This window comes from Selaginella moellendorffii, unplaced genomic scaffold, assembly GCF_000143415.4.
Source record: "Selaginella moellendorffii unplaced genomic scaffold, v1.0 SELMOscaffold_23, whole genome shotgun sequence".
In the NCBI taxonomy this organism is placed as follows: domain Eukaryota; kingdom Viridiplantae; phylum Streptophyta; class Lycopodiopsida; order Selaginellales; family Selaginellaceae; genus Selaginella; species Selaginella moellendorffii.
The window spans coordinates 1556737-1567066 of record NW_003314284.1 but is presented as its reverse complement, the minus strand read 5'-3'; the positions used below and the strand labels follow the sequence as shown (position 1 = coordinate 1567066).

Sequence of the window (10330 nt, the reverse complement as noted above, 5' to 3'; positions counted from 1 at the left end):
ATCTTTGCCTTGCTCGAACGTGTCCCTCAACTACATGATCCTGATTTTTCCAGTTGTGTTGTTATTTTTTAAAAAATATGTTCTCCACACACAGAGAGAGAGAGAGAGAGAGAGAGAGAGAGAGAGAGAGAGAGAGAGAGAGAGAGAGAGAGAGAGAGAGAGAGAGAGAGAGAGAGAGAGAGAGAGAGAGAGTACCAATGCTCTCTCCTTGTGCATCACTTTCCTCCCTGCCCTAAAAGGCATTTTAATTTTTTTATGCCTTTATACTCTAAATTAACTGACATGATTATTATCTTATTATTCTGATTCAGAGAATGCCAGGACAAGCCTTTAAGAAAATATCTTGTGCAATAATGTTCTGGAATTCCATAAAAGTAAAAGTGTTAGAGAAAAAAACAAAAGGCTACAGCAGATCTCTCGTCTCAATGGCTGCTCCTCCACAGCCGCATGCTCTGGTCTTTCCAATGGATGGGCCTGGCCATTTCAATGCTCTACTCTCGCTGTCGGATCGACTAGCGGATGAAGAACACGGGTTGCAGATCACTGTCGTTTTGCCCCAAGTCACTGTGGATCGAAATCGGGCTTCTCTGGAGCGAGAACATCCGCGGATGGGCTTCGTTGGCGTCCCCGACGGCCGCGCAGACGTGGGATTCAAGTCGATTGGTGAGGTTTTCAAGTCGCTTGACCGAATGCAGGAGCCGCTCGAAGATCTGCTGCAGAGTCTGGATCCTCCGGCCACTCTGATCATCGCGGATGGCTTCGTTGGGTGGATGCAGGACGTTGCGGACAAATTCGGGATCCCTAGAGTCTGCTTCTGGGCTTCCTCTGCAACCTGCGAGATCCTGTACTTCAACTTGCCGTTTCTCATCTCCAGAGGCTACGTTCCTCTAAAAGGTAGAAACATGCCCATACTGGGCATTTGCTGTGATATGTTGTTCTTGGGAGATATCTGCTTTTACTTTGTCCTGCAGATCCAGAAAACGCAAACGAGCTGATCACGATCATACCCGGGCTACATCCAGCTCGCCGCAAGGATCTCCCACACTGCTTTCTCCATGAAGCTCAGGGATTAGAGTTGATGACCAGCTTCAGCCAGCGCACAGTGGAGGCATTGTGCGTGATCGGCAACACATTTGAGGAGCTAGAAGCTGAAGCAATCGCAGCGAACCAAGAGAAGCTGAGATACTTCCCAATCGGCCCCCTGCTGCCTCCGTGGTTCTTTCAGGATGAGCATTTGCCTGAGCCCACAGAAGAAGGCGATGTGAGCTGCATCGACTGGCTGGACAAGGAATCTCCAGGCTCGATTCTCTACATCGCATTCGGCAGCGGGGCTCGCCTCGCCACAGAGCAAGCGGATCGACTTCTAAAGGCGCTGGAAGCTGCGAAGTTTGGGTTCTTGTGGGTCTTTAAGGATCCAGACGATGACGCGCTTCTCCGGAAGGCGCAATCGCTCGAAGGCGGCAGAGTCGTCCCCTGGGCGCCGCAGCTGCGCGTCCTGCGCCATGATTCAGTGGGCGGATTTTTGTCTCACAGCGGATGGAACTCGACTATGGAAGCCATTTGTTCCGGGGTGCCGCTTCTCACCTGGCCACGGTTCGCCGAGCAGAATCTCAATGCCAAGATGGTGGTGGACAAGTGGAAGATCGGATTGGAGATCAACAATGACGATCCAAATGCGCTTGTGGAACCGGACAAGCTGGTGCAAGTGATGAATGCGGTGATGGATGGGGGTCAGGTTTCCAAAGAGCTCAAGGCGAATGCAATGAAGCTAAGCGAGGCTGCTAAAGGAGCTGCGAGTCAGGGTGGATCCTCCCACAAGAACTTGCTGGAGTTCATCGAGTACAGCAAGAATCAAGCAAAGAAACAGCAAGGCTGATTCACAGTTACATCTGAAACTCGTGAAATGCCCCGGATCGGCTCTTTATGAGCAGGTGTCTGATGAGCTTTCTGGACGATTAGTACATTTCAGGATCACTCTCATTCTATCTCAGGCTATGATTTGTGAGAGACCTGGTGCTTGGCAGCGAGACCAGGGTGTCGGCCATTCAGCAAAGCCTTAGAGGCGAATGATCGAATGCTGTATCCTGTTGAAGAGATGATGAAGACCCTGGATCTTCCAGCGGATTTGATCATCTCGGTCATCCTACGGACTCGGGAGGGCGTTCTTGCAAACACTGGAACAATCTCCGCATGTCGAAATCCATGTTGGCCCCTTGATCACTACTCCGCTGCTTGGACCAGCTTCCACTCTGTACCTTGCACGGAAGCGTGACTGTTCTATCCAAGAGCACTCCACTTTGCGGTGGCATGACTTTTATTGGGTTGTTATCGACGGTGCGTCGGTCTTCTTTATAGTGACTAGTCGTTGACTTCCATGTTGGGCCTCGCTGTGGCCGTCTACATCATAATCGTGAAGGTCGTATTCAGTCTATCCTGCAGTAGGCTTGGTTTTGGTTCGTGCGTGATCTATACTATAAATCAGTTCGTCATCAAGAGATGCGTGGGGAAGCTTTCATCTCTGGGTAAGAGATTCCACATTACAAGTAAGTTTTCCATTAAACGTCTTCTAAAAGTATTTTAGATTATTCTTAGATGATGCTCTTTATTATTTATTATTTAGATCAAACCAAAATATGAGTCTGGGTAGGTCCTGGCGGCGGACGAACAATGTGCGATGAAGAAAAGCCAGCTTTTCCTATTGCTCAAGTTCAAAAGAAAGGTCTAAAAGGTTCAGTATAAATACAAGCTATTTGGTCACAGCATGCAGCTTTCAATGGCAAATGTTAAGGGTTTGCTTTATGTTTTCTTACTCCTTGGTGTTGTTGTTGCTACTGCAAGGGAATTTTACACTCCAGCAATTGAGATCTCAAATGATGAAGTTTATAATCCTTTAGCAGCTGTATGCCGATGCCGAAGATTTACTTGTAGAGACCCGTTCACAATATGTACTTGTCGTTCCAATTGTAAAAGTTGTTTCTGTAGTTAAGCTTGTGATCCATGGTGAGTAGATTCATGCTTATACGCTCTAAATCATTTATTCTTAAATCTTGCAATCTTGCAGTGGTCCCGATGAAGCTTGAGATTGTACCTCTTCATAATAAGCATGACACTTGATGATTTAATAATGAATAAAACTAAGTATTCATTTTCTCTGTGAAAACCTATTTGATCCCGGCTTATGAATGTGGGTATATGGCCGGTTGCCATCCCCAGTGGAGGTTGGCATGACGCTTTCAAAGTGAGAGCTATGGGCTGGGATGCTTTGGCAAAAGCACGCCTGCTTGTTAGTCTCTCGCAGTGATCTTAAATTAGAGCCCTTTTCCTTTAGTTTAGGGCAAACATGGCAACATCAAGCTTGGCGCTGTCCCCTGCAAAATGCGTCCCCTCCAGGTAATCTCCCATCGCATTAGCAGCCCTACTGATCTTTGCGCCGCAGCTTCCCTCCCAGAATTTCCTTGAGGAGCTCCTCATCACCAGGTTAGCTAAATCATTGTCCTCTCTTTCTTCTCCCTCTCTTGGCCTAGCTTTGAGATCTTTTTCTCCAGGAGGACGGCTCCTAGGAAAATTGCCAGCTCTCGAAAAACTCTCGCACAGCAAGAGAGGGGGAAAATGCCGAGCTCAAGTGGTGATGATGCCGCTTGGAGTACCCAAAGTTCCTTACAGGGCGTCCAGCGAGGGAAGCTGGCAATACGTTGATATCTGGAACGTCCTGGTAACTTTGTAGCGCCATCTTCTTCTTGCTTTTCTTTTTTCTTTCTCTAAGTCATGGAAGATCTTTCCAGTATCAAGAGAGGATAGTTTTCATTGGGCAGCACATAGACGACGACTTGGCGAATCGGGTGGTGGCCACCATGCTTTACCTTGACAGTGTCGATTCGTCCAAGCACCTCCACTTCTACATCAGTTGCCCGGGGGGGAGTGTAAGAGCTAGAGCTTGGAGTTCTTCGAGTTTATGGTTTGTTTCTCTCGCAGTTAACTCCCTCCATGGCGATCTATGACACCATGGGAAGTGTGAGGAGTGGGATAGCAACTCTGGCTCTAGGTGCTGCCTATGATATTGCTGGTTTTCTCCTCGCAGCCGGAGAAAAGGTTCATAGCTTTACAAATGGTTCTCTTGTGCTTAAACTTTTTAAAACCAGGGAATGCGAATGGCAATGCCACTGGCGAGAATCGCATTACAGCCACCGGAGGGAGCAACTCGAGGCCAGGTTTGAGACCTCGAAAGAAATCTATCACCCAAGTTTCAAGCACGTTTGCTTCTTCACAGGCAGATGATATCCAAACCGAGGTGAACGAGCTTGGACGACTGCGAGACTGCCTCTACGAGCAGCTCGCCATCAACACTGGCCAGCCAGTTGACAAGGTAAATCCAAAGGAGAAACATTGGAGATCACGTATTTTTTTCGCTGTAGATCCACAAGGACTTGGACAGGATGAAGATTTTCAGCGCTCAAGAGGCTCTAGACTACGGCCTTATTGACAAGATCGTGCGACCACCAAAGTACGCGTCTTCCAGCTTGAGCATTGGCGGAGTTGGCCCTTACAACGCATCCTTCTAAAAAAGTTTGGGACGAAAGAATGTTAAAACCTCGTTCGTCGTATTCATATACTTCAATAGCTAACAAATTATTCCCGCTCCAAAAAATTTACAGCTCCTCTCACTCGCTCACTCTTAATCTTAGGCAGTCTCCCAATCATCCACCACCCTCTTCCATGGCTTTGCAGCTAGCGAACACTGTGGAGTTGCAGGTTTATTTTATTTAACCAGTTTAAAAATAAAGGAGTTTTATTTTATTTTTATTAAATTTTAACTAATATAATTAAATTTCAAAGTATGAAGTTTGAAATTTTTTGAGTGAAGCACAATGGTTGTTCATATCAAATGAATATAAAAAATTGCAAAATGCATTTGATAAATATTATATTATGATTCATTTATTAATGTTTAGAAGAAAAGAAAGAAAAAAAGGGGACAAATAAAAATATTTTTATTAATACAAAACTTATAGCAAGTAATTTGTTATAACAATTTTGGGGGGAAGGTACCAAGAGGGGAAGTGTATCTAGGGTGGGTAACTTGGTAAAATAATTATGCAAGTTTGCAAAATATATGAAAAAGAAATACATATTAGATAATGAGGTTTTGTGATATATATATGATATATTTAAATTGTTGTAACACACATCTATGACTCACAAGATAAAACTAGTTATTCTAATTACTAAAAGTATTGAGAATATTTACATGTTATAACAATATCTAAAAAATGAATATCTTCCACTATCTCTAGTATCGTATATCTTTATAATGCTGGATTGTGGAAAAAATTACAAAGTGATGTTAAATAATGGTGGAGCAAAAAGATGAATATATTTGTATAAATGCAATTTTATTTTATTTAGTTACATATAAAAATATTATGTACATATTATATAAATATTATGTATGTAACGTGATTGTGTGTATAATATTTTATCATAAAATATGACACTTTAGACTGCTACATAAAACTGATGCTACATCATTATAAATGTAGTGATGGTTTTTTTTATCTTATTTTTTTATCATTGACTCAAATTTATAACCTTCTGATTTTATCATCTCTCTCTTTTTATTTTATGTAACTATGGTTAATTTCTTGCGGCTTGGAAGTGTGTTTAAATTATAGTGCATTTTAATATAATTATGACATTTTAATCATTCTTACAAGTGCATTATTTGCAATGTAGGGCCTTAGTGTAAAGCTTTAATATAAGTAGTGATCAATTGACACAAAGGCAAATATAATCAATTAGAGTATAAAGGCAATGACAAAACATTTTTTTAAATCATTTAATATAATAGTTTTTGTGTAAGCAAATGAATTTTGTTGTAACTATGGTAAAACATTAACTTCATTAATTTCTTACATTTATAATCATATATATATAAATTTTTGGCATTGTGGTGGTTTGATATGCTATCAATCCAAAACTTAGAATCTTTCTTTCTTAGGTATAACTTTTTATTAAAAATAAAAGTTTAACTTTCTAGTTTGAGATATAATGATTGTGTTATGGTGAGTAAAAAGTATTGCAATACAAATAGTTGCACATAAATAAATTTATGAATATTTATTTCTAACACATGCAGTAATGTATATGTTTTTCATTTTAAATTTTTTCTATGATTGAAGAGTTAAAAGTTTTGCATAAGTATAAATGATGCACACCTTTAGTATATTAATTTGTTAATTTGTTAGGCCCTTTATCCCACTAAAATTTACTATATGTTGTCACATTAATAATGTTCTAAAATATAACATCATCACTTTGTAACTTTCTTCATAATTCACCATTGCAAAAATATAGGATCTTAGGGATAGCGAAAAATATTTATTTTTTGATATTATTCATGGCGCAAAAATACTTTTTCCATAAATCCTCCATTAATATAATTATGTAATTGCCCCATAAAAAATATGTTATATATAGATTTTAGAATTAGAATTCATCCTCTAAATTTTGTAAAAAACCTTTTATGGTTAATATATATATCAATCTTGCAATTATGACTTATGTAAAGCCAAAAGAGTTTAGTGTAGTTAATTAATTTACTAACTTACTAGTTAAAATTTATGCAACACAAAAAATAGTATATGTGGTGCTAACCTATGAATGCATGCCCATGTGAAAAAAAAAGAGGTTTTGTTTAAAATATTATTTCATAAGTCACATAAATATATTATAACAATTAAACATACATGTATTTTTTTCATATATATATTTTGCAGGTTTGCATAAGTTTTTGTTAGGCTACCCACCACTATCACAAAGTGGTTGCTATATTAATTCATTGCTTCATTTATATATTGTTTACAAAGTTTAATAATAAAACTGAAGTAAAATAAAAGTATATTTATGTATTTAAAATTACTTGATTATTAATGATTCATTTTGTTTTGATGATCTCTTATTATGACACTAATGGACTAATGGACACTAATGGAAGTGAGAATGGACAAATTTTCAGCCACAAAGCATCTTGACTGTTAAAACCTCACAGTAATCATATACTTCCACGGCTAGCAAATTATTCCCGCTCCAAAAAATTCACAACTCCAAATGGAGCTCTCACTCCCTCTCTCTCTCTCTCTCTCTCTCTCTCTCTCTCTCTCTCTCCTAATCGTAGGCAGTCTCCCAATCATCCACCACGTTTTGATCATCCTCCTCCGCGGCTTTTGCTGCTAGCGAGCGAGCTTCCACACTCCCGGACGCTGAGGAGCCACTGCTCGAGCTCCCCTTATCTTGCTCCAAAGCCTTCCACGGGTTGCTCACAAGAGTCACCGGGTTCCTCTTGAGCCACACACCTCTTCCCGGCTCCTCGACTTTAGCCTCGTCGCCGCGGTGGCCGTGAGCCCGAGGTGGCGACGGAGCTCTCGCGGTGGAACTGGAAGGCGCCCCCCAGCCGAGCTGCTTGTGCACAACCGCGCCACTCCCGAGCAGCGGGAGGACGAACGCACCGTGATACGGCGTCGCATGGTCGACCCGCTTCAGTGCCGTCGCAGCTCGAGAAGGATCCGTGAAGATGGTGATAGCGTTCCTGTCGTTGAGCCATATCAGCTCGCACTCCCCGGCAAACCTCAGCACCACGCGGCTGATGTCCCCCTCGCCGGGAAGATCCAGAAGAGCCACCACCAGCTTCGGGTCCACGTCCAGGCCGGGGTTGAACAACGGTGCCACGACGTTGAGCTTGATCAGGCGGCCCGGCATTTTCGACTTGGAGTTTACGTGCACCACCAGGTAGCGTCTCGCCTCCCAGCCGACGCTGCTCGAGGAGAGGTTCCACCTCTGCGCCAGCTGATAGATCACTTCCCGCTTGTCCTTCGGGAGAGGCGCGAAGACGTGGACGCGCAGCCCCGTCACGCAAGCCACCGACTTGGGGCCGAGCAGCAAATACTTGAACCTGTCCTCCACCGCCGTCACGAACTGCGAGTCCCTCTTCGCCATCTCTTGGACGCAGTCCGAGCTGCCATACGCTGTCAAGGGATCGCCGTTCGTCTCTATCCCCAAGGCATCGGCAAGTGACTTGAGCCTCTGCGCCTTCACGCAGTCGTCGTCACAGCTGAGCTTTCTCTGAGAAGCCGGAGCTTTGTCTCTGGTAGCAGCGCCTCCCATCTCACACGGAACAGCAGCCGTGAGCCGCTCGCAACTACAGGTGATGGTCTCCATGAACTCGCATCGAACGTCCGGACAGGGTGACCCCGGGTGGCAAGCCGCGACGCAAGTATGCGAGCACTCCCTGCGAGAAGCCCCGCAGACTTGGCCGCATGACAGGCTGCTGCTGTCATCACTGTCGCATGGATCCGAGTGACAAGTCTTCCCGCACGGATGCACACCGCACTTGCGCAGCTTCCCGCACGGCCTGTTGCACTTGATCTCCCTGGAGCCGCACGGCACGTTCCGCATGGTGACGTGCTGTCCCACGCATTCCTTCGCGACAAGCACGGTACACGGCGGACACTCTCCAAAGTGGCAAGTGTGAGTAGCAGGGTGGCCGCACGGCTGAGGAACGAGGCACAAGAAGTCGCAACGCGGTCGAGGAGTGCCGCAAGGAACCGGTGGCGGAATGGATGACTTTCCACAGGCGCACGAGAGATCTGTGAAGCTGGACTGTAGGCACGGTCGGCAGTGCCCCGAATGGCACAGCTCCTGGCAGAAGTGTTCCCCGCACCGCAGCTTCTTTCCACACTCGAGCATGCAAAAATGGTTATCCCCTGAATCACTCGGACAGCATTTGACGTTGCACCTGTGCCTGCCGCAGTTTCGCTTCTTCTCGCACTTCTTGTCGCAGATGAAAGAATGCTCGTCGCTGGTTGAAGTAGCGACGTTGCAGGGAACAACGCGAGAGGAGGCACCACACCGGCACTTCTGCTCCACAAGCACCTCGCACGGCGGACAGGGCCCAAGGTGACACAAGTTGATACATTCGTGCCTTCCGCAGCTCACGTACTTCCCACACTCCTGACCACATGTTGGAACCGGATCGAGGCAGCTCCTCCTAAGAGCTCGTAGAGTCGTCTTCTTGCATGGACATGTCGCTACGCTCTCCGGAGAAAGCTCGCAGTCACCACAATCGCCGGGATGGCACTCCCTCGAGCATACGTGATTGCCGCAAGGTAGAAGCTTCCCGCAAATGGATCCACAGGAGAAAATGCCGTTGCCTGCGACGTCTCCTGGTACCGGGACTTGTCCGCAAACCACACGATCCAGTTTCCTCCGGCAAAAGCACGCCACTGCGACCACCACCTTACACCCTCCACACTCATCCTTGTGGCAAACCCGGGTACAGTAATGCCGACCGCACGAGAGCATCCCTCCACACTGATATCCACAGCTGACCACACCTTCGTCCCTCTCGATGCAGCGTCTCGTCACAACTTTCCTTCCACAGCCACAAGCTTCCGGGAGCGCAAACGCCGCACAGGGAGGACACGGACCGGGATGGCACTGGAGCGTGCAAATGTGCTGGCAAAGGCCCAGCTTGCTCTTGTCCAGAGGCTTCTTGCAAGTCCCACCGCAAGAGTGTGGAGTCAAGTAGAAATCCACCGGGGGTTCCAGCTGCTGCCCGCAAAAGCACCAGTACTGCAAGTCGTTCGCTGGAGAGAGCTGAATCGCCTGGCACCCGGGACACCTCCAGTTGCCACTCTGATCCACCGAGGTTGGAGCTCGAGCCCACTTCCTGATGCACGTAAGGTGGAAGATAGAGTAGCAGCCCGAGCAAGACCACACGCGGGCGTTTCGACCGATCATGTCGTAGCAGATCATGCATTCCATCTCCCCCTTTTGCAGTTTTTCCAGAAGTCCCTGAGCTAGCTGAGGAAGAGCGCCGGCGGGGGTGACCGTCGTGGTCGACATGCTCAATCTTGCAAACTCGGAGCTCACGAACTGCTGCGCTGGTAGTGATGGCGGCTGTTCTTGAGAGGTCGGCAGCTTTCTTTCTCTCCACGCTTGCCTCGATGTTCCATTGGCGCCGCCTCTTCGATTCGAAATGTGCTGCGGCATCGCCTCACCTGGCTTGGATTCCGTGTTCCTCAAGCCACTGCCATTGCCGCCTGTAGACCTAGTTCCTCCTCGTGCGTTGATCGTTTGCTGGCGATGGCTATCCTCCATTCGAGAACACTGTGCACCAAACTGTAAGGATCCCGATCGCAAAGACGCACACGGCACTGACCTCTTCGTCGCGAGAACCCTAGCGCCCAGCGCCTAGAGGAAGCTGGTACCGCGTTCGTGCAGCCAGGAAGAACCCTAGATATATTGGTCTGAAGCATTCGCTACACGTGGCAGCCTG

The 10330-nt window shown here is 46.1% G+C and overlaps 3 protein-coding genes across 3 annotated transcripts; 2 read left to right on the top strand and 1 right to left on the bottom strand.

Annotated features, from left to right (window-relative positions):
* Positions 1 to 415: 415 nt before the first annotated feature.
* LOC9657060 (UDP-glycosyltransferase 87A1) lies at positions 416 to 2429 on the top strand. Its single transcript, XM_002974095.2, has 2 exons — positions 416 to 894; positions 972 to 2429. The coding sequence occupies exons 1-2, from the start codon at positions 426 to 428 to the stop codon at positions 1874 to 1876; spliced, it is 1374 nt and encodes a 457-aa protein (XP_002974141.1). The 5' UTR covers positions 416 to 425; the 3' UTR covers positions 1877 to 2429.
* Positions 2430 to 3299: 870 nt separating this feature from the next.
* LOC9655989 (ATP-dependent Clp protease proteolytic subunit-related protein 2, chloroplastic) lies at positions 3300 to 4645 on the top strand. Its single transcript, XM_002974094.2, has 8 exons — positions 3300 to 3390; positions 3437 to 3477; positions 3546 to 3712; positions 3783 to 3920; positions 3973 to 4089; positions 4140 to 4208; positions 4268 to 4363; positions 4413 to 4645. The coding sequence occupies exons 1-8, from the start codon at positions 3341 to 3343 to the stop codon at positions 4557 to 4559; spliced, it is 825 nt and encodes a 274-aa protein (XP_002974140.2). The 5' UTR covers positions 3300 to 3340; the 3' UTR covers positions 4560 to 4645.
* Positions 4646 to 7053: 2408 nt separating this feature from the next.
* LOC9657059 (NF-X1-type zinc finger protein NFXL1) lies at positions 7054 to 10283 on the bottom strand. Its single transcript, XM_002973886.2, has 2 exons — positions 10214 to 10283; positions 7054 to 10161 (listed from the first exon to the last, which is right to left on the bottom strand). Exon 2 carries the CDS (start codon positions 10150 to 10152, stop codon positions 7162 to 7164), a length of 2991 nt encoding a protein of 996 aa, XP_002973932.2. The 5' UTR covers positions 10153 to 10161; positions 10214 to 10283; the 3' UTR covers positions 7054 to 7161.
* Between the last annotated feature and the right edge of the window lie 47 nt (positions 10284 to 10330).